The 24,258-nt window shown below is 66.3% G+C and overlaps 1 protein-coding gene across 1 annotated transcript in view; it reads right to left on the reverse strand.

Moving 5' to 3' along the window:
- ATP2A1 (ATPase sarcoplasmic/endoplasmic reticulum Ca2+ transporting 1) overlaps nt 1–24,258 on the reverse strand; it is a 49,225-nt gene that overhangs the window by 15,091 nt on the left and 9,876 nt on the right. Inside the window, 14 exon segments of the mRNA XM_075724704.1 lie at nt 148–350; nt 3,259–3,479; nt 5,176–5,511; nt 8,062–8,262; nt 8,339–8,434; nt 8,436–8,483; nt 11,673–11,804; nt 13,131–13,233; nt 15,470–15,558; nt 16,852–17,018; nt 19,878–20,020; nt 20,308–20,471; nt 22,750–22,835; nt 23,462–23,542. Coding sequence (XP_075580819.1) covers nt 148–350; nt 3,259–3,479; nt 5,176–5,511; nt 8,062–8,262; nt 8,339–8,434; nt 8,436–8,483; nt 11,673–11,804; nt 13,131–13,233; nt 15,470–15,558; nt 16,852–17,018; nt 19,878–20,020; nt 20,308–20,471; nt 22,750–22,835; nt 23,462–23,542 — 2,070 coding nt within the window.

The raw sequence follows: 24,258 nt of genomic DNA on the forward strand, positions 1-24,258 counted from the left end.
GGAACCACCGTACGAGGTCCCACCACCCTGGGGGTCTCCAAGGAACCACCGTACGAGGTCCCACCACCCTGGGGGTCTCCAAGGAACCACCCCACGAGGTCCCCCCACCCGGGGGGTCCCCCCCCCCCCCCCCGCGGCAGGCCTCACCGCCGATGGCCAGGTAGCGGAAGAAGAGCCAGCCGCTGATGAGGGGCTCCTTGGGGCTGCGGGGGGGCTTGTCCATGATGTCCAGGTCGGGGGGGTTGAAGCCCAGCGCGGTGGCCGGCAGCCCGTCCGTCACCAGGTTCACCCAGAGCAGCTGCACCGGGATCAGCGCCTCCGGCAGCCCCAGCGCCGCCGTCAGGAAGATGCTGGGGGAGCCGGCGGGGGGGGGGGTGTCAGGGGTGGGGGGGGGGTGGGGGGGCTGGGGGGGATTGGGAGGGGACTGGGGGGGCACTGGGAAGGGATTGGGAGGGGACTGGGGGGCTGGGGGGGACTGGGAGGGGATTGGGAGGGGACTGGGGGGGATTGGGAGGGGACTGGGGGGCTGGGGGGGTAGTGGGGGGACTGGGAGGGGATTGGGAGGGGACTGGGGGGGCCGGGGGGGACTGGGAGGGGATTGGGAGGGGACTGGGGGGCTGGGGGGGTAGTGGGGGGACTGGGAGGGGATTGGGGAGGGGACTGGGGGGATTGGGAGGGGACTGGGGGGGCCGGGGGGGACTGGGAGGGGATTGGGAGGGGACTGGGGGGGTAGTGGGGGGACTGGGAGGGGATTGGGAGGGGGACTGGGGGGGCTGGGGGGGACTGGGAGGGGATTGGGAGGGGACTGGGGGGCTGGGGGGGGTAGTGGGGGGACTGGGAGGGGATTGGGAGGGGACTGGGGGGGCTGGGGGGGGACTGGGAGGGGATTGGGAGGGGACTGGGGGGGGATTGGGAGGGGACTGGGGGGCTGGGGGGGTAATGGGGGACTGGGAGGGGATTGGGAGGGGACTGGGGGGCTGGGGGGGACTGGGAGGGGATTGGGAGGGGACTGGGGGGCTGGGGGGGGACTGGGAGGGGATTGGGAGGGGACTGGGGGGCTGGGGGGGGACTGGGAGGGGATTGGGAGGGGACTGGGGGGCTGGGGGGGTAGTGGGGGGACTGGGAGGGGATTGGGAGGGGACTGGGGGGGCCGGGGGGGACTGGGAGGGGATTGGGAGGGGACTGGGGGGGGTAGTGGGGGGACTGGGAGGGGATTGGGAGGGGGACTGGGGGGCTGGGGGGGTAGTGGGGGGACTGGGAGGGGATTGGGAGGGGACTGGGGGGGCCGGGGGGGACTGGGAGGGGATTGGGAGGGGACTGGGGGGGGTAGTGGGGGGACTGGGAGGGGATTGGGAGGGGACTGGGGGGCTGGGGGGGTAGTGGGGGGACTGGGAGGGGATTGGGAGGGGACTGGGGGGGCTGGGGGGGACTGGGAGGGGACTGGGGGGACTGGGAGGGGATTGGGAGGGGACTGGGGGGGATTGGGGGGTAGTGGGGGGACTGGGAGGGGATTGGGAGGGGACTGGGGGGGGATGGGGGGGACTGGGAGGGGACTGGGAGGGGATTGGGGGGGAACTGGGGGGGACTGGGGGGGGATTAGGGGGCTGGGAGGGGATTGGGAGGGACTGGGAGGGGATTGGGAAGGCTGGAAAGGGACTGGAAGGGGACTGGGGGGACTGGGAGCACTGGGAGGGGGGACTGGGGGGGCTGGGAGGGGACTGGGAGGTGGGGAGATGGGGAACTGGGGGGCATTGGGAGGGACTGGGGGGGACTGGGAGCACTGGGAAGGGATTTGGGGGGGCTGGGAAGGGACTGGGAGGTGGGGAGATGGGGAACTGGGGGGACTGGGGGGGACTGGGAAGGGATTGGGAGGGGACTGGGGGGGATTGGGAGCACTGGGAGGTGGGGAGATGGGGAACTGGGGGGAACTGGGGAGATGGGAAGAACTGGGGGAACTGGGAGAAACTGGAGGATTGGGTGGGGCGAGGCGGAAGCTGGTGAGATGGGAGGCACTGGGGTGAACTGGGGGAACTGGGATGAACTGGGATGGACCAGGATGGACTGGGAAGAGCTTGGGAAGACTGGGGGGGGACTGGAGGGAGCTGGAGAAAGTTCAGGGACTGGGAGGAACTGGAGGAACTGGGAGATGGAGTGGGAAGATGTGGAAGCTGGGTGAGATGGGAGGCACTGGGGTGAACTGGGATGGACTGGGATGGACCGGGATGGAGCTTGGGAAGACTGGGGGGGTCCAGGAGGGAGCTGGAGAAACTTTGGGGACTGGGTGGGACGAGGCGGAAGCTGGCGAGATGGGGGGGAACTGGGGAGAACTGGGATGGACTGGGATGGACCAGGATGGACCGGGATGGACTGGGATGGACTGGGAGGAGCTTGGGAAGACTGGGGGGGTCCAGGAGGGAGCTGGAGAAACTTTGGGGATTGGGTGGGACGAGGTGGAAGCTGGTGAGATGGAGGGAACTGGAGGAACTGGGATGGACTGGGATGGACCAGGATGGACCGGGATGGACTGGGATAGACTGGGATGGAGCTTGGGAAGACTGGGGGGGTCCAGGAGGGAGCTGGAGAAACTTTGGGGATTGGGTGGGGACGAGGCGGAAGCTGTCGAGATGGGGGGCACTGGAGGAACTGGGATGGACTGGGATGGACTGGGATGGAGCTTGGGAAGACTGGGGGTGTCCAGGAGGGAGCTGGAGAAACTTTGGGGATTGGGTGGGACGAGGCGGAAGCTGTCGAGATGGGGGGCACTGGAGGAACTGGGATGGACTGGGATGGACTGGGATGGAGCGGGAGGAACTGGGATGGACCAGGAGGAGCTTGGGAAGACTGGGGGGGTCCAGGAGGGAGCTGGAGAAACTTTGGGGACTGGGTTGGGACGAGGTGGAAGCTGGCGAGATGGGGGGAACTGGGGGGAACTGGAGGAACTGGGATGGACCGGGACGGACCAGGAGGAGCTTGGGAAGACTGGGGTGTCCAGGAGGGAGCTGGAGAAACTTTGGGGATTGGGTGGGGATGAGGTGGAAGCTGTTGAGATGGGGGGCACTGGAGGAACTGGGATGGACTGGGATGGAGCGGGAGGAACTGGGATGGACCAGGAGGAGCTTGGGAAGACTGGGGGGGTCCAGGAGGGAGCTGGAGAAACTGTGGGGATTGGGGTGGGACGAGGTGGAAGCTGTCGAGATGGGGGGCACTGGGCTGGACTGGGCTGGACTGGGCTGGACTGGGCGGCGGGCGCCGTCTCACCAGACCACCTCGCCGACGTTGGAGGAGATGAGGTAGCGGATGAACTGCTTCATGTTGTTGTAGATGGCCCGGCCCTCCTCCACCGCCGCCACGATGGTGGAGAAGTTGTCGTCGGCCAGGACCATCTCGGAGGCCGTCTTGGCCACCGCCGTCCCCGAGCCCATGGCGATGCCGATCTCCGCCTTCTTCAGCGCCGGCGCGTCGTTCACCCCGTCGCCCGTCTGTGCCGGGGGGCAGGCGGGGAGGGGTGGTGGGTGCCCCAAGGGTGGCCACGGGGCTCCCAAGGGGGTGGTGGGGCTCCCAAGAGAGGTGATGGGGGCCCCAAGGGTGGCCACGGGTGCCCCAAAGAGGTTGATGGGTCTCCCAAGGGTGGTCATGGGGCTCCCAAAGGTGGTCATGGGGCTCCCAAGGGGGTGGTGGGCGCCCCAAGGGTGGCCACGGGTGCCCCAAGGGTGGTCATGGGGCTCCCAAGGGGGTGGTGGGCGCCCCAAGGGTGGTCATGGGGCTCCCAAAGGTGGTCATGGGGCTCCCAAGGGGGTGGTGGGGCGTCCCAAGGGTAGTCATGGGGCTCCCAAAGGTGGTCATGGGGCTCCCAAGGGGGTGGTGGGCGCCCCAAGGGTGGTCATGGGTGCCCCAAGGGTGGTCATGGGGCTCCCAAAGGTGGTCATGGGGCTCCCAAGGGGGTGGTGGGGCGCCCCAAGGGTGGTCATGGGTGCCCCAAGGGTGGTCATGGGGCTCCCAAGGGGGTGGTGGGCGCCCCAAGGGTGGTCATGGGGCTCCCAAAGGTGGTCATGGGGCTCCCAAGGGGGTGGTGGGCGTCCCAAGGGTAGTCATGGGGCTCCCAAAGGTGGTCATGGGGCTCCCAAGGGGGTGGTGGGGACCCCAAGGGTGGTCATGGGTGCCTCAAGGGTGGTCATGGGTGCCCCAAGGTGGGTCATGGGTCTCAGAAGGGTGGTGATGGGTGCCCCAAGGGTGGTAATGGGTCTCCCAAGGGGTTGATGGGTGCCCCAAGGGTGGCCACGGGTGCCCCAAGGGTGGCCATGGGGGCACAAGGTGGTGATGGGTGCCCCAAAGAGGTTGATGGGTCTCCCAAGGGGGTGATGGGCACCCCAAGGGTGGTCATGGGTCTCCCAAGGGTGGCCACGGGTGCCCCGAGGGGGTGGTGGGTGCCCCAAGGGGGTCATGGGTGCCCAAGGGTGGCCATGGGTGCCCCAAGGGTGGTCATGGGGCTCCCAAAGGTGGTCATGGGTCTCCCAAGGTGGTGATGGGTGCCCCAAGGGTGGTCATGGGTGCCCCAAGGGGGGGTATTGGCCACCCTGGAGCTCCAGAGCATCTCCTGGAGATGCGATGGGACCTCAGGGCTGGGTCAGAGCGATGCTGGAAGGCCCAGGAGCACCCCAAAGCAATGTCGGACCCCCAAAACCACCTCAGATGGGTGCGGGACCCCCTGGAACCCTCCCAGAGTGATGGTGGACCCCCAAAACCACCTCAGATGGGTGCGGGACCCCCTGGAACCCTCCCAGAGTGATGGTGGACCCCCAAAACCACCTCAGATCAATGTGGGAACCCCCAGGAATCCCCCCAGAGTGATGGTGGACCCCCAAAACCACCTCAGATGGATGCGGGACCCCCTGGAATCCCCCCAGAGTGATGGTGGACCCCCCAAACCGCCTCAGATGGATGTGGGAACCCCCAGGAATCCCCCCCAGAGTGATGGTGGACCCCCAAAACCACCTCAGATGGATGCGGGACCCCCTGGAATCCCCCCAGAGTGATGGTGGACCCCCAAAACCACCTCAGATGGATGCGGGGACCCCCCCCAGAGTGATGCCGGACCCCCAGGACCGCACCGGAGTGAACGGCGGAGCCCCAAACCCCCGTCAGCCCCGTGCCCCAAAGTCCCGCCGCGACCCTCACCATGGCGGTGATCTCGTCGAAGGACTGGAGGAACTCGACGATCTTGGACTTGTGGGTGGGCTCGACGCGGGCGAAGCAGCAGGCGCGGCGGCACGCTTCCCGCTGCTCGGCGGGGGGCAGGTCGTCGAATTCCCGCCCGGTGTACGCCCGCCCCGTCACCTCCTCTTCCTCGCTGAAGATGCCGATGCGGCGGCAGATGGCGATGGCCGTCCCTTTGTTGTCCCCCGTGATCATGATCACCCGGATGCCGGCGTCCCGGCAGAGGCGGATGGAGCCCATCACTTCTTTGCGGGGCGGGTCCAGCATCCCCACGCAGCCCACGAAGGTCAAGTCCGTCTAAGGTGGGGGGGAAGCGACGCGTATGGGATCGGGGACCCCCAAAAAGGGGACATTCTACACCCCCATATGGCCAAAGACCCCCAGAAAAGGTCTCCTATGGACATATGGCACCAAGGACCCCCCAAAAAGGGGACATCATGCACCCCTATATGGCCAAAGACCCCCAAAAAGGGGACATCATGCACCCCTATATGGCCAAAGACCCCCAAAAAGGGGACATCATGCACCCCTATATGGCCAAAGACCCCCAAAAAGGGGACATCATGCACCCCTATATGGCCAAAGACCCCCAAAAAGGGGACATCATGCACCCCTATATGGCCAAAGACCCCCAGAACAGGTCTCCTATGGATGTATGGGACCAAAGACCCCCAAAAAGGGGATATCATGCACCCCTATATGGCCAAAGACCCCCAAAAAGGGGACATCATGCACCCCTATATGGCCAAAGACCCCCAGAACAGGTCTCCTATGGATGTATGGGACCAAAGACCCCCAAAAAGGGGATATCATGCACCCCTATATGGCCAAAGACCCCCAAAAAGGGGACATCGTGCACCCCTATATGGCCAAAGACCCCCAGAAAAGGTCTTCTATGGACATGTGGGACCAAGGACCCCAAAGAGGGGACCTTATAGACCCTTATGTGACCAAAGACCCTCCAGAAAAGGTCTCCTATGGACATATGGCACCAAGGACCCCCAAAAAGGGGACTTTATACACCCCTATGTGACCAAAGACCCCCAAAAAGGGGACATTACACACCCTTATGTGACCAAAGACCCCCAGAACAGGTCTCCTATGGACATATGGGACCAAGAACCCCAAAAAGGGGACATTATAGACCCTTATGTGACCCAAGACCCCCAGAACAGGTCTCCTATGGACATATGGGACCCAAGGACCCCAAAGAGGGGACATTATAGGCCCTTATGTGACCCAAGACCCCCAGAACAGGTCTCCTATGGACATATGGCACCAAGAACCCCCAAAAAGGGGACATTATAGACCCTTATGTGACCAAAGACCCTCCAGAAAAGGTCTCCTATGGACATATGGCACCAAGGACCCCCAAAAAGGGGACATTATAGACCCTTATGTGACCCAAGACCCCCAGAACAGGTCTCCTATGGACCAAGGACCCCAAAGAGGGGACCTTACACACCCTTATGTGACCAAAGACCCCCAGAACAGGTCTCCTATGGACATATGGGACCAAGGACCCCAAAAAGGGGACTTTATACACCCCTATGTGACCAAAGACCCCCAAAAAGGGGACATTACACACCCTTATGTGACCAAAGACCCCCAGAACAGGTCTCCTATGGACATATGGGACCAAGAACCCCAAAAAGGGGACATTATAGACCCTTATGTGACCCAAGACCCCCAGAACAGGTCTCCTATGGACATATAACCCCAAAAAGGGGACATTATAGACCATTATGTGACCCCAAGACCCCCAGAACAGGTCTCCTATGGACATATGGGACCAAGGACCCCAAAGAGGGGACATTATAGGCCCTTATGTGACCCAAGACCCCCAGAACAGGTCTCCTATGGACATATGGCACCAAGAACCCCCAAAAAGGGGACATTATAGACCCTTATGTGACCAAAGACCCTCCAGAAAAGGTCTCCTATGGACATATGGCACCAAGGACCCCCAAAAAGGGGACATTATAGACCCTTATGTGACCCAAGACCCCCAGAACAGGTCTCCTATGGACCAAGGACCCCAAAGAGGGGACCTTACACACCCTTATGTGACCAAAGACCCTCCAGAAAAGGTCCTCCTATGGACATATGGCACCAAGGACCCCAAAGAGGGGACATTATAGACCCTTATGTGACCCAAGACCCCCAGAACAGGTCTCCTATGGACATATGGCACCAAGGACCCCCAAAAAGGGGACATTATAGACCATTATGTGACCCAAGACCCCCAGAACAGGTCTCCTATGGACATATGGGACCAAGGACCCCAAAGAGGGGACATTATAGACCATTATGTGACCCAAGACCCCCAGAACAGGTCTCCTATGGACCAAGGACCCCAAAGAGGGGACCTTACACACCCTTATGTGACCCAAGACCCCCAGAACAGGTCTCCTATGGACATATGGCACCAAGAACCCCCAAAGAGGGGACCTTACACACCCTTATGTGACCAAAGACCCTCCAGAAAAGGTCTCCTATGGACATATGGCACCAAGGACCCCCAAAGAGGGGACATTATAGACCCTTATGTGACAAAGACCCCCAGAACAGGTCTCCTATGGACCAAGGACCCCAAAGAGGGGACATTATAGACCCTTATGTGACAAAGACCCCCAGAACAGGTCTCCTATGGACCAAGGACCCCAAAGAGGGGACCTTTGTAGACCCTTACAGGAGCGAGGACCCCCAAGAACGGGGTCCCTACGGGCCCGGAGACCCCCAAGAAGATCTCACGCGAGTCCCTAGAGGAGACCAAGGAGCGCCCTTAGAGCCCCCTCTCCCCCCGCCCCCCCCCCCCCCCCCCCCCAAAAAAAAATCACCTCGTACTGGGGCGAACTTGGCGGAGTCCTCCAGGACCATGTCCTCCCTCCTGGGCGGGGCGTCGCGGGTGGCCAGGGCCAGGCAGCGCAGGGTGTCGCGCCCCGTGCCCCACTCCTTGATGACGGCCAAGATCTTCTCCTTGACGGCCGGCGTCAGGGGAAGCCGCGCGGTGCCCACCCGGACGTAATTACAGCGGTCGACGACGCCCTCGGGGGGCACCCTACGGCGGGGGTGGGGGGCGTGGGAGGAGGGGGGGCGGCGGGGGCGGCGGGAGGCGGGGGACGTGGCGACGGGGGCTCACCTTGACGAACATCTTGTTGCCCACGGCGGCTCGGGAGGCTTTGGCCGGCGAGCAGTAGACGGACATGGACTTGCGGTCCGCGGGAGAACTCCAGGGTGAACTCCTTCCTCATCAGCTGCTTGATGACCTGGGGCGGGGGGCGGCGTGGTGGGGGGGCACGCGGGGAGGGGGGGCGTGGGGGCGGCGGGGAGGGGGTGGGGGAGGGGCGGCGGGATGGGGGGGGAGGGTGGGGAGAGGAGCCGTGGGGAGGGCCCTGGGGGGACGTGGATGGGGAGGTCATGGACGTGGGGAGATCATGGATGTGGGGAGGTCATGGACGTGGGGAGGTCATGGATGTGGGGAGGTCATGGACGTGGAGGTCATGGACGTGGAGGTCATGGACGTGGGGAGATCATGGATGTGGGGAGGTCATGGATGTGGGGAGGTCATGGACGTGGGGGAGATCATGGATGTGGGGAGGTCATGGACGTGGGGAGGTCATGGATGTGGGGAGGTCATGGACGTGGAGGTCATGGACGTGGAGGTCATGGACGTGGGGAGATCATGGATGTGGGGAGGTCATGGACGTGGGGAGGTCATGGACGTGGGGAGGTCATGGACGTGGGGAGGTCATGGATGTGGGGAGGTCATGGATGTGGAGGTCATGGACATGGAGGTCATGGACGTGGAGGTCATGGACGTGGAGGTCATGGACATGGAGGTCATGGACGTGGAGGTCATGGACGTGGGGAGATCATGGATGTGGGGAGGTCATGGACGTGGGGAGGTCATGGACGTGGGGAGGTCATGGACGTGGGGAGGTCATGGACGTGGGGAGATCATGGATGTGGGGAGGTCATGGACGTGGGGAGGTCATGGATGTGGGGAGATCATGGATGTGGGGAGGTCATGGACGTGGGGAGGTCATGGACGTGGAGGTCATGGACGCGGGGAGGTCATGGACGTGGGGAGGTCATGGACGTGGGGAGGTCATGGATGTGGGGAGGTCATGGACGTGGAGGTCATGGACGTGGGGAGGTCATGGGACGTGGGGAGGTCATGGACGTGGGGAGGTCATGGACGCGGGGGAGGTCATGGATGTGGGGAGGTCATGGACGTGGAGGTCATGGACGTGGGGAGGTCATGGATGTGGAGGGTCATGGATGTGGGGAGGTCATGGATGTGGAGGTCATGGACGCGGGGAGGTCATGGACATGGAGGACATGGACATGGGAGGTCATGGTCATGGAGCAGGACATGGAGAACGTGGACATAGGGAGGTCATGGACATGGAGGTCATGGATGTGGGGAGGTCATGATCACGGAGCAGGACATGGAAAACGTGGACATGGGGAGGTCATGGACGTGGGGAGGTCATGGACGTGGGGAGGTCACGGACGTGGGGAGGTCACGGAGCAGGACATAGAGATCATGGATGTGGGGAGGTCATGGACATGGGGAGGTCACGGACGTGGGGAGGTCATGGAGGACACGGACGTGGAGGTCATGGACATGGAGCAGGACATGGAGAACGTGGACATGGGGAGGTCACGGAGCAGGACGTGGAGGACACGGACGTGGGGGAGGTCACGGAGGACACGGATGTGGAGGACACGGAGCAGGACATGGAGGACACGGAGCAGGACGTGGAGGACACGGATGTGGGGAGGTCATGGTCATGGAGCAGGACATGGAGGACACGGACATGGAGGTCATGGATGTAGAGATCACAGTCACGGAGCAGGACATGGAGATCATGGACACGGGGAGGTCACGGACGTGGGGAGGTCATGGAGGACACGGACGTGGAGGTCATGGACATGGAGCAGGACATGGAGAACGTGGACATGGGGAGGTCACGGAGCAGGACGTGGAGGACACGGAGCAGGACGTGGAGGTCACGGAGCAGGACATGGAGAACATGGACATGGGGAGGTCACGGAGCAGGACGTGGAGGACACGGAGCAGGACGTGGAGGTCACGGAGCAGGGACATGGAGAACATGGACATGGGGAGGTCACGGAGCAGGACGTGGAGGACACGGAGCAGGACGTGGAGGACACGGACGTGGGGAGGTCATGGAGGACACGGACGTGGAGGTCATGGACATGGAGCAGGACATGGAGAACGTGGACATGGGGAGGTCACGGAGCAGGACGTGGAGGACACGGACGTGGGGAGGTCACGGAGGACACGGATGTGGAGTCATGGACATGGAACAGGACATGGAGAACGTGGACATGGGGAGGTCACGGAGCAGGACGTGAGGTCACGGAGCAGGACGTGGAGGACACGGACGTGGAGGACACGGAGCAGGACATGGAGGACACGGAGCAGGACGTGGAGGACACGGATGTGGGGAGGTCATGGTCATGGAGCAGGACATGGAGGACACGGACATGGAGGTCATGGACGTGGAAATCACAGTCACGGAGCAGGACATGGAGATCATGGACACGGGGAGGTCACGGACGTGGGGAGGTCATGGAGGACACGGACGTGGAGGTCATGGACATGGAGCAGGACATGGAGAACGTGGACATGGGGAGGTCACGGAGCAGGACGTGGAGGACACGGAGCAGGACGTGGAGGTCACGGAGCAGGACATGGAGAACATGGACATGGGGAGGTCACGGAGCAGGACGTGGAGGACACGGAGCAGGACGTGGAGGACACGGACGTGGGGAGGTCATGGAGGACACGGACGTGGAGGTCATGGACATGGAGCAGGACATGGAGAACGTGGACATGGGGAGGTCACGGAGCAGGACGTGGAGGACACGGACGTGGGGAGGTCACGGAGGACACGGATGTGGAGGTCATGGACATGGAGCAGGACATGGAGAACGTGGACATGGGGAGGTCACGGAGCAGGACGTGGAGGTCACGGAGCAGGACGTGGAGGACACGGACGTGGAGGACACGGAGCAGGACGTGGAGGGACACGGATGTGGGGAGGTCATGGTCATGGAGCAGGACATGGAGGACACGGACATGGAGGTCATGGACGTGGAAATCACAGTCACGGAGCAGGACATGGAGGTCATGGACACGGGGAGGTCACGGACGTGGGGAGGTCATGGAGGACACGGATGTGGAGGTCATGGACATGGAGCAGGACATGGAGAACGTGGACATGGGGAGGTCACGGAGCAGGACGTGGAGGTCACGGAGCAGGATGTGGAGGACACGGACGTGGAGGTCATGGACATGGAGCAGGACATGGAGAACGTGGACATGGGGAGGTCACGGAGCAGGACGTGGAGGACACGGACGTGGGGAGGTCACGGAGGACACGGAGGTCACGGTGAGGGCCGGGGCGGCGGGGGGCGCTTACGGAGTTGCAGGCGTTGGCGCGCTCCACCTTGGAGAGGCTGCGCACGTCGGTGTTGAAGACGTTCATCTTCTCCACCAGGCACGTCAGGGCCGTCTCCGTCGCCTCCCCCACCTTCTCGTAGATGCCCTTGGACTGCGGGGACAGGCGGTGGCACCGGGGGGTCCGGGGGTGGCACCGGGGGCTTTGGGGTGGCACCGGGGGGTCCCAGGGTGGCACCGGGGGCTTTGGGGTGGCACCAGGGGCTTTGGGGTGGCACCAGGGGGTCCTGGGGTGGCACCGGGGGGTCCTGGGGTGGCACCGGGGGCTTTGGGGGTGGCACCGGGGGGGTCCCAGGGTGGCACTGGGGGGTCCAGGGGTGGCACCGGGGGGTCTGGGGTGGCACCGGGGGCTTTGGGGTGGCACCAGGGGGTCCTGGGGTGGCACCGGGGGGTCCTGGGGTGGCACTGGGGGCTTTGGGGTGGCACCGGGGGGTCCCGGGGTGGCACCGGGGGGTCCCAGGGTGGCACCGGGGGGTCTGGGGTGGCACCGGGGGCTTTGGGGGTGGCACCGGGGGCTTTGGGGTGGCACCGGGGGGTCCTGGGGTGGCACCGGGGGGTCCTGGGGTGGCACTGGGGGCTTTGGGGTGGCACCGGGGGGTCCCAGGGTGGCACCGGGGGGTCTGGGGTGGCACCGGGGGCTTTGGGGTGGCACCGGGGGGTCCCAGGGTGGCACCGGGGGCTTTGGGGTGGCACCAGGGGGTCCTGGGGTGGCACCGGGGGGGTCCTGGGGTGGCACTGGGGGCTTTGGGGTGGCACCGGGGGGTCCGGGGTGGCACCGGGGGCTTTGGGGTGGCACCGGGGGGGTCCCAGGGTGGCACTGGGGGGTCCAGGGTGGCACCGGGGGGTCTGGGGTGGCACCGGGGGCTTTGGGGTGGCACCGGGGGCTTTGGGGTGGCACCAGGGGGTCCCGGGGTGGCACCAGGGGGTCTGGGGTGGCACCGGGGGGGTCTGGGGTGGCACCGGGGGTGTCCGGGGTGGCACCGGGGGGATCTGGGGTGGCACCGGGGGGGTCTGTGGTGCAACAGGGGGGTCCCGGGGGTGGCACCGGGGGGTCCGGGGTGGCACCGGGGGGTCCGTGGCGGCATGGAGGGGTCCAGGGTGGCACCGGGGGGATCCCAGGGTGGCACTGGGGGGTCCTTGGTGGCACCGGGGCGTCCTGTGGTGGCACTGGGGGCTTTGGGGTGGCACTGGGGGGTCCGCGGTGGCACTGGGGGGGTCTGGGGTGGCACCGGGGGGTCCGGGGTGGCACAGGGGGTTCCCGGGGTGGCACCGGGGGGTCCGGGGTGGCACCGGGGGGGTCGGCGGTGGCACGGGGGGGGCACGGGGGGGGCACGGGGGGGTCCCGTGGTGGCCCTGGGGGGGTCAGCGGTGGCATGGGGGGTCCCGTGGTGGCACGGGGGTCCCGTGGCCGGGGTCTCACCTCGTTGTAGTCGAGGGAGGAGTCGTTGCAGAGGGCGCAGATGGTGGCCAGCTCCACCAGCCCGTCGTACTGCCCCGCCTTCACCGGCTTCTCCTGCTTCATCCTGGGGGCCGCGGGCACGCGCCACGGGGTGGGCGGGGGGACGCGGGGCGGGGGGACGCGGGGCTGACGGCCCTCGGCGTGGCCCCGGACACCCTGGGGTGGCCCCATGGCCCCCAGGACCCCCCTGACCTCCCCTTGCGTGCCCCCACGTCCCTGAAGACCCCGAGGTTCCCTTGGGTGCCCCAATGTCCCCAAAGACCCCCTCATGTCCCCTTGGGTGCCCCCACATCCCCAAAGACCCCCTCATGTCCCCTTGGGTGCCCCCACATCCCCAAAGACCCCCTCATGTCCCCTTGGGTGCCCCGATGTCCCTAAGGACCCCCTGATGTCCCCTGGGTGCCCCGATGTCCCCCAGGACCCCCTGAGATTCCCGTGGGTGCCCCCACATCCCCAAAGACCCCCTCATGTCCCCTTGGGTGCCCAAATGTCCCCCAGGACCCCCAAGGTCCCCTTGGGTGCCCCCACATCCCCAAAGACCCCCTCATGTCCCCTTGGGTGCCCAAATGTCCCCCCAGGACCCCCAAGGTCCCCTTGGGTGCCCCCACATCCCCAAAGACCCCCTCATGTCCCCTTGGGTGCCCAAATGTCCCCCAGGACCCCCCAAGGTCCCCTTGGGTGCCCCCACATCCCCAAAGACCCCCTCATGTCCCCTGGGTGCCCCAATGTCTCCCAGGACCCCCTGACATCCCCCTGGGTGCCCCCACGTCCCTAAAGACCCCCCTGACCTCCCCTTGCGTGCCCCCACGTCCCTGAAGACCCCGAGGTTCCCTTGGGTGCCCCAATGTCCCCAAAGACCCCCTCATGTCCCCTTGGGTGCCCCAATGTCCCCCAGGACCCCCTGACGTCCCCCAGGACCCCCTGAGGCCCCCTTGGGTGCCCCCACGTCCCCCAGCCCCTCCTGGGCACCCCACCACCCCCCCACCACCCCTTCTGGTTGCTCCAATGTCCCCCAGGACGGTCACCAACAGGGACCCCCAAGGGGGGTAAGGGGGGGTCCCGTGGGGGGTTCCGGGGGTCCCGGGGGTGACGGGGACCCCCACAAGGGGGGGTCACCAGGGTCCCACGGGTGACGGGCACCCCCAAGGGGGGTCCCGGGGGTGAAGGGGACCCCCACAAGGGGGGTCACCAGGGTCCCACGGGTGCCGGGGACCCCCAAGGGGGGTCCCGGGGGTGACGGGGACCCCCACAAGGGGGGTCACCAGGGTCCCACGGGTGCCGGGGACCCCCAAGGGGGGTCCCGGGGGTCCCGGGGGTGACGGGGACCCCCCCAAGGGGGGTCACCAGGGTCCCACGGGTGCCGGGGACGCCCAAGGGGGGTCCCGGGGGTCCCGGGGGTGACGGGGACCCCCACAAGGGGGGTCACCAGGGTCCCACGGGTGCCGGGGACGCCCAAGGGGGGTTCCGGGGGTCCCACGGGTGCTGGGGACGCCCAAGGGGGGTCCCGGGGGTCCCGGGGGTGATGGGGACCCCCACAAGGGGGGTCACCAGGGTCCCACGGGTGCTGGGGACGCCCAAGGGGGGTCCCGGGGGTGACGGGGACCCCCACAAGGGGGGTCACCAGGGTCCCACGGGTGCTGGGGACGCCCAAGGGGGGTCCCGGGGGTCCCGGGGGTGACGGGGACCCCCACAAGGGGGGTCACCAGGGTCCCACGGGTGCCGGGGACCCCCAAGGGGGGTTCCGGGGGTCCCGGGGGTGCTGGGGACGCCCAAGGGGGGTTCCGGGGGTCCCGGGGGGTGACGGGGACCCCCACAAGGGGGGTCACCAGGGTCCCACGGGTGCTGGGGACGCCCAAGGGGGGGTTCCGGGGGTCCCGGGGGTGCTGGGGACGCCCAAGGGGGGGTTCCGGGGGTCCCGGGGGTGACGGGGACCCCCACAAGGGGGGTCACCAGGGTCCCACGGGTGACAGGGACGCCCAAGGGGGGTCCCGGGGGGTGACGGGGACCCCCCCAAGGGGGGTCACCAGGGTCCCACGGGTGCTGGGGACGCCCAAGGGGGGTCCCGGGGGGTCCCGGGGGTGACGGGGACCCCCACAAGGGGGGGTCACCAGGGGTCCCACGGGTGCCGGGGACCCCCAAGGGGGGTTCCGGGGGTCCCGGGGGTGCTGGGGACGCCCAAGGGGGGTTCCGGGGGTCCCGGGGGTGACGGGGACCCCCACAAGGGGGGTCACCAGGGTCCCACGGGTGCTGGGGACGCCCAAGGGGGGGTTCCGGGGGTCCCGGGGGTCCCGGGCACTCACACTTCTCCCTCGGGGGCGTAGGTGGAGCCGGTGATGGAGAACTCGTTGAGGGAGCAGACGTCGCCCTCCACCTTGTCCACGACAAACATCTGGGGGGGGGAAAGGGGTCAGGGGTGTCCCCGGGGGGGCTTGGGGGACACTGGGGCACCCAGGGGGATGTCAGGGGGTCCTGGGGGACGTTGGGGCACCCAAAGGGACATGAGGGGGTCTTTGGGGTCATCGGGGCACCCAGGGGGACCTCAGGGGTCCCGGGGCAGCTCGGGGGCACCCAAGGGGAGGTTGGGGGGTCCTGGAGCACCCAAGGGCACCCAAGGGGAGATTAGGGGGTCCTGGAGGACCTAAGGGCACCCAAGGGGAGGTTGGGGGGTCCCAGGGGACCTCGGGGCACCCAAGGGGAGGTTGGGGGGGGTCTTGGGGGAGCTCAGGAGCACCCAAGGGGAGGTTGGGGGGGTCCTGGGGCACCCAGGGGAGGCCGGGGGTCCCGGGACACCCAAGGGGAGGTTGGGGGGTCCTGGAGCACCCAAGGGCACCCAAGGGGAGGCCGGGGGTCCTGCATCACCCAAGGGGAGGCCGGGGGTCCTGGGGGCACCGAAGGGGAGGGCCGGGGGTCCCGGGGCAGCGGGGGGCACCCAAGGGGAGGCCGGGGGTCCTGGGGCACCCAAGGGGAGGCCGGGGGTCCTGGGGCAGCTGGGGAGCACCCAGGGGGAGGCCGGGGGTCCCCGGGGCACCCAAGGGGAGGCCGGGGGTCCCGGTGCAGCTGGGAAGCACCCAAGGGCAGGTTGGGGGTCCTGGATGACCCAAGGGCACCCAAGGGGAGGCCGGGGGTCCCGGGGTACCCAGGGGGAGGCTGGGGGTCCCAGGGCACCCAGGGGCAGGCCGGGGGGTCCTGGATCAGCCAAGGGCACCCAAGGGCAGGTCGGGGGTCCCGGGGCAGCGGGGGGCACCCAGGGGGAGGCCGGGGGTCCCGGGGCACTCAGGGGGAGGCCGGGGGTCCCGGGGGCAGGGGGGGGCACCCAGGGGGAGGCCGGGGGGGTCCCAGGGCGGGGGGGGCACCCAGGGGGAGGCCGGGGGTCCTGCATCACCCAAGGGGAGGCCGGGGGTCCCGGGGCAGCTGGAGTCCTGGATCACCCAAGGGCAGGCAGGGGGGTCCCGGGGCACCCAGGGCAGGCCGGGGGTCCCGGGGCACCCAGGGCAGGCCGGGGGTCCCGGGGCAGGGGGGGCACCCAGGGGGAGGCCAGGGGTCCCAGGGCAGGGGGGGGCACCCAGGGCAGGCTGGGGGTCCCGGGGCAGGGGGGGGCACCCAGGGGGCAGGGGGGGCACCCAGGGGGCAGGGGGGGGGCACCCAGGGGGCAGGGGGGGGTCCCGGGGCGGGGGGCCCCCACCTTGCAGACGGACATCTGGTTGGTGGTGAGCGTGCCGGTCTTGTCGGAGCAGATGACGGAGGTGCAGCCCAGCGTCTCCACCGAGGGCAGGCTCCGCACGATGGCGTTCTTCTTGGCCATGCGCCGCGTGCCCAGCGCCAGGCACGTGGTGATGACGGCCGGCAGCCCTGCGGACCGGCGGCCACTCAGACCCACGGCGAGGCGGCCACTCAGACCCGTGCCCTGGCGGCCACTCAGACCCACGGCGAGGCGGCCACTCAGACCCATGCCCTGGCGGCCACTCAGACCCGCAGCGAGGTGGCCACTCAGACCCACGGCGAGGTGGCCACTCAGACCCATACCCTGGCGGCCAACTCAGACCCATACCCTGGTGGCCACTCAGACCCGTGCCCTGGCGGCCACTCAGACCCACGGCGAGGTGGCCACTCAGACCCGTGCCCTGGTGGCCACTCAGACCCGTGCCCTGGCGGCCACTCAGACCCATACCCTGGTGGCCACTCAGACCCACGGCGAGGTGGCCACTCAGACCCGTGCCCTGGTGGCCAACTCAGACCCGTGCCCTGGCAGCCAACTCAGACCCACAGCAAGGTGGCCACTCAGACCCGTGCCCTGGCAGCCACTCAGACCCACGGCGAGGTGGCCACTCAGACCCATACCCTGGCGGCCACTCAGAACCATGGCGAGGTGGCCACTCAGACCCATGCCCTGGCGGCCACTCAGACCCGTGCCCTGGCGGCCACTCAGACCCATGCCCTGGTGGCCACTCAGCCCCACAGCGTGGTGGCCACTTAGCCCCATGGCATGGTGGCCACTCAGACCCACGGCGTGGTGGCCACTCAGACCCCTATAGGACCAAGGGCGGGGCGTTATAGATCCCTCTAAGATCAAGGACGGGCGCTATAAGCCCCTATAGGGCCTCGGGCGGGCATCATGAACCCCTATAGGCCACGGGCGGGCATCATGAACCCCTATAGGGCCACGGGCGGGCATCATGAACCCCTATAGGGCCACGGGCGGGCATCATGAACCCCTATAGGATCACAGTTAGGCGCTATAAGCCCCTATAGGACCACAGGCGGGCATCATGAACCCCTATAGGACCACGGGCGGGCATCATGAACCCCTATAGGACCACAGGCGGGCATCATGAACCCCTATAGGACCACGGGCGGGCATCATGAACCCCTATAGGACCACGGGCGGGCATCATGAACCCCTATAGGACCACGGGCAGGTGTTATGAACCCCTATAGGATCACAGTTAGGCGCTATAAGCCCCTATAGGACCACGGGCGGGCGTATGAACCCCTATAGGATCACAGTTAGGCGCTATAAGCCCCTATAGGACCACGGGCGGGCGTTATAAACTCCTATAGGACCACGGGCGGGTGTTATGAACCCCTATAGGATCACAGTTAGGCGCTATAAGCCCCTATAGGACCACGGGTGGGCGTTATAAACTCCTATAGGACCACGGGCGGGCGTTATGAACCCCTATAGGATCACAGTTAGGCGCTATAAGCCCCTATAGGACCAAAGCCAGACGCTATAGACCCATAGGGCAGCACGGGACGGACCGTTCTGAGCCCATATGGGACTGGGAGGGGCAGTATGGGCCGTATGGGGCTGAGAATGGGCATCACGTGTCCACACGTGCCCGGGGACAGACATCACGTGTCCAAACGTGCCCAGGGAAGGACATCACGTTGTCCATACGTGCCCGGGGGACAGACATCACGTGTCCACATGTGCCCAGGGACGGAGACATCACGTGTCCATACGTACCCAGGGATGGACATCACGTGTCCATATGTGCCCAGGGACGGACATCATGTGTCCATACGTGCCCGGGGACGGACATCATGTGTCCATACGTGCCCAGGGATGGACATCACGTGTCCATACGTGCCCAGGGACGGACATTGTGTGTCCATACATGCCCGGGGGACAGATGTCACGTGTCCACACGTGCCTGAGAATGGACATTATGTGTCCATACGTGCCCAGGGACGGATGTCACGTGTCCACACGTGCCCAGGGACGGACATTACGGGCCCATATGGGGGCCAAAGGATGGATGTCAGGTGTCCACACGTGCCCGGGGGATGGACATCACGTGTTCATACGTGCCCAGGGATGGACATCATGTGTCCATACGTGCCCGGGGACGGACATTATAGGCCCATATGGGGCCAAGGACGGATGTCACGTGTCCCCACGTGGCTGGGGATGGACCATCACATGTCCACACGTGCCCAAGGATAGACATCATGTATCCACATGTGCGCAGGGATGGACATCACGTGTCCACACGTGCCCAGGGACGGACGTCACGGGCCCACGCGTGCCCGGGGACGGACGTCACGGGCCCACGCGTGCCCGGGGACGGACGTCACGCGCCCACGCGTGCCCTGGGGACGGACGTCACGTGTCCCCACGTGCCCGGGGACAGATGTCATGTGCCCATGCGTGGCCGGGGACGGACATCACGTGTCCACGCGTGCCCGGGGACGGACGTCACGGGCCCACGCGTGCCCGGGGACGGACGTCACGGGCCCACGCGTGCCCGGGGACGGACGTCACGCGTCCACGCGTGCCCGGGGGACGGACGTCATGGGCCCACGCGTGCCTGGGGACGGACGTCATGGGCCCACGCGTGCCCGGGGACGGACGTCACGTGTCCCCACGTGCCCGGGGACAGATGTCATGGGCCCATGCGTGGCCGGGGGACGGACATCACGTGTCCACGTGTGGCCGGGGGACGGACATCACGGGCCCATGCGTGCCCGGGGACGGACGTCACGGGCCCACGCGTGCCCGGGGACGGACGTCACGGGCCCACGCGTGCCCGGGGACGGACATCGCGTGTCCCCACGTGCCCGGGGGGACGGACGTCACGGGCCCACGCGAGGGCCGGGGATGGACGTCACACGTGTCCCCACGTGCCCGGGGACAGATGTCACGGGCCCACGCGTGGCCGGGGACGGACATCGCGTTGCCCACGCGTGGCCGGGGCGGGCGCAGACCTTCGGGGATGGCGGCGACGGCCAAGGCGACGGCGATCTTGAAGTAGTAAATGGCGCCGCGGATCCAGGAGCCGCCGTGGACGGGGTCGTTGAAGTGCCCGATGTTGATGAGCCAGACGGCCACGCAGATGAGCGAGATGACACTTGGGATCACGGAATGACGGGATCACGGGATCGGTCAGGTTGGAAAAGCCCAGTCCAACCAGTAACCCGCGCCGCCAAGCCCACGCTAAACCAGTTACGGGTGGACTGGACCGAACCGTGTCCCCGCGCGCCGCATCCGCCCGGTTTTTGAACAATTCCCGGGATGGGGACTCCCCCGCCTCCCTGGGCAGCCTGTTCCCACGCCTGACCGCCCTTTCCGTGAAGGAATTTTCCCTAATTTCCAGCCTTCCCCCCCCCCCAGCCCGTTTCCCCGGCGTCCCATCGCTAAGCCACCTTGGAGAGCTGCTCCCCGAACTCGTCCAGCTTCTGCTGCAGCGGCGTCTTGTCCTGCTCCGTGGCCGCCATCTCGTCCCGGATCTTCCCGATCTCCGTGTTCACCCCCGTGGCCACCACGATGCCCCCGGCTTTGCCCGCCCCGATGTTGGTGCCCTGGGGGGGGGGGGGGGGCGAAGGGGGGTTACTGGGGGGGGGATGGGGGATGCTGGGGGCGCGGGGGGAGATGGGGGACACGGGGTGGGGACGTGGGGACATGGAGGGACATGTGAGGACACGGGGCGGGATGTGGGGAACGCGGGGGTGGCGTGGGGAACGCGTGGGGACACGGGGCGGGACGTGGGGAACGCGGGAGGTGGGGCGTGGGGAACGCGGGGTGGGGCGTGGTGGGACATGGGGACACGGGGCGGGACGTGGGGACGCGGGGTGGGATGTGGTGGGACGTGGGGACACGGGGCGGGACGTGGGGAACGCGGGGTGGGATGTGGTGGGACGTGGGGACACGTGGGGACACGGGGTGGGATGTGGGGAACGCGTGGAAACACGGGGCGGTGACGTGGGGAACGCGTGGGGACACGGGGTGGGACGTGGGGACATGGGGCGGGACGTGGGGACACGTGGGACACATGGGGACACGGGGGTGGGACACATGGGGACATGGGGGCGGGACACATGGGGACATGGGGCGGGACGTGGGGACACGCGTGGGGACACGGGGTTGGGACGTGGGGACACGTGGGGACACATGGGGACACGGGGTGGGACACATGGGGACATGGGGCGGGACACATGGGGACATGGGGCGGGACGTGGGGACACGCGTGGGGACACGGGGTGGGACGATGGTGGGACGTGAGGAATGTGTGGGGACATGTGGGGACACGGGGACACGGGGTGGGACGTGGTGGGGACACGGGGCGGGACGGTGGTGGGGACACGGGGCGGGACGTGGGGACACGTGGGGACACATGGGGACATGGGGCGGGACGTGGGGACACGCGTGGGGACACGGGGTGGGACGTGGGGAACGCGTGGGGACACAGGGCGGGACGTGGGGTGGGACGTGAGGAATGTGTGGGGACACGTGGGGACACGGGGACACGGGGCGGGACGTTGGTGGGACGTGGGGGACACATGGGGACACGTGGGGACATGCGGGGGTACGCGTGGTGAGACAGGAGGTGACAGGAAGGGACCTGGGGGGACGGGGGGGGACATGGGGGACGCACGGGTGACACAGCAGGACACAGGGTGACATGGGGGTGACATGGGGTGTGTGACATGGGGTGATAGAGGTGACACAGGGTGACATGGAGGACACAGGCGTGACATGGGGGGACATGGGGGACACAGGGTGACACGGGGTGACATGGGGGGACACAGGAGTGACATGGGGGGACACGGGGTGACATGGGGTGACATGGGGGACATGGGGGGACACAGGAGTGACATGGGGGACACGGGGTGACACGGGGTGACATGGGGGACATGGGGTGACATGGAGGACACAGGAGTGACATGGGGACACGGGGGTGACATGGGGTGACACGGGGGTGACATGGGGGGACATGGAGGACACAGGGTGACACGGGGTGACATGGGGGACATGGGGTGACATGGAGGACACAGGAGTGACATGGGGGACACGGGGGGACACGGGGTGACATGGGGGGACACAGGAGTGACATGGGGGACACGGGGTGACACGGGGTGACATGGGGACACAGGGGTGACATGGGGGACACGGGGTGACATGGAGGACACAGGGTGACATGGAGGACACAGGGTGACATGGGGTGACATGGGGTGACATGGGGGTGACATGGGGTGATAGAGGTGATACAGGGTGACATGGGGGGACATGGGGGGACATGGAGGACACAGGAGTGACATGGGGGACACAGGGTGACATGGGTGACGGGGGTGACACAGGTGACACGGGGTGACATGGGAGGACATAGGAGTGACATGGGTGACACAGGGTGACATGGGGCGATAGAGGTGACACAAGTGACATGGGTGACATGGGGGAACGGGGTGACACGGGTGACACGGGTGGCACACGGTGACGGGTGACACGGGTGACGGGTGACACAGGTGACACAGGTGACACAGTGACGGGTGACGGGTGACACAGGTGACACATGGTGACAGGTGACACAGTGAGAGGGTGACACGGTGACAGGGTGACACGTGACAGGTGACATGGGTGACGGGTGACACGGGTGACACACGGTGATGGGTGACACGGGTGACGGGTGACACAAGTGACAGTGACGGGTGACGGGTGACACAGGTGACACACGGTGACGGGTGACACAGGTGACACAGTGAGAGGGTGACACGGTGACAGGGTGACACGTGACGGGTGACACGGGTGACACGTGACAGGTGACACGGGTGACACGTGACAGGTGACACGCGTGGCACTGACGGAGAAGAGCATGTTCTTCTTGTCCTGGTTGACGGCGCGGGGGTCGGGGACGGGCTCCGTGTGCTTGATCACCGACACCGACTCCCCTGCGGGCACCCAGTGCGCACCAGTATGGACCAGTACGGACCAGTACGGACCAGTACAGCCCGGTACGGACCAGTATGGACCAGTATGGACCAGTACAGCTCCCAGTACGGCCCAGTATGGACCAGCACAGCCCAGTACGGCCCAGTATGGAGCAGTATGGAGCAGTACAGCTCCCAGTACAGCCCAGTATGGACTAGTATGGACGAGTACAGCCCAGTATGGACCAGTACAGCCCAGTATGGACCAGTACGGACCAGTACAGCTCCCAGTATGGACCAGTACGGCCCAGTACAGCTCCCAGTACAGCTCCCAGTATGGCCCAGTACAGCTCCCAGTATAGACCAGTACGGCCCAGTACAGCTCCCAGTACAGCTCCCAGTATGGCCCAGTACAGCCCAGTACAGCCCAGTGCTCCCAGTATGGCTCCCAGTGCCACTCCCACTGGTCCCAGTACATCCCAGTCTCCTCCCAGTCCCACCCAGTCCCCTCCCAGTCCCTCCCAGTCCCCTCCCAGTCCATCCCAGTGCCCTCCCAGCCCCCCCCAGTACATCCCAGTTCCCTCCAATCCCCTCCCAGTACACCCCAATCCATCCCAGTCCCCTCCCAGTCCCTCCCAGTGCCATACCAGTAAGGATGGACTGGTCCACCCGCAGCGTGGTGGACTTGATGGAGATGATGCGGATGTCGGCCGGGACCTTGTCTCCCACTGGGGGGGAACTGGGGGTTACTGGGAGCACTGGGAGGGGGTGAGGGCAGCTCCTGGGGGCTACTGGGGGGGACTGGGAGCTACTGGGAGTGACTGAGAGCCCCCAGCACTTACTGGGGGATATGGGGAGTTACTGGGGGTTACTGGGAGCTACTGGGGGTTACTGGGAACTGCCAGCAGTTACTGGGAGCTACTGGGGGTTACTGGGAACTGCCAGCAGTTACTGGGAGCTACTGGGGGTTACTGGGAGCTACTGGGGGTTACTGGGAGCTACTGGGGGTTACTGGGAACTGCCAGCAGTTACTGGGAGCTACTGGGGGTTACTGGGAGCTACTGGGGGTTACTGGGAACTGCCAGCAGTTACTGGGAGCTGCTGGGGGTTACTGGGAGCTACTGGGGGTTACTGGGAACTGCCAGCAGTTACTGGGAGCTACTGGGGGTTACTGGGAACTGCCAGCAGTTACTGGGAGCTACTGGGGGGTTACTGGGAGCTACTGGGGGTTACTGGGAACTGCCAGCAGTTACTGGGAGCTACTGGGGGTTACTGGGAGCTACTGGGGGTTACTGGGAACTGCCAGCAGTTACTGGGAGCTACTGGGGGTTACTGGGAGCTACTGGGGGTTACTGGGAGCTACTGGGGGTTACTGGGAACTGCCAGCAGTTACTAGGAGCTACTGGGGGCTACTGGGAGTTGCTGGGGGCTATTGGGGGCTACT

The sequence above is a fragment of the Pelecanus crispus genome, chromosome 23 (assembly GCF_030463565.1).
Source record: "Pelecanus crispus isolate bPelCri1 chromosome 23, bPelCri1.pri, whole genome shotgun sequence".
Lineage (NCBI taxonomy): Eukaryota > Metazoa > Chordata > Aves > Pelecaniformes > Pelecanidae > Pelecanus > Pelecanus crispus.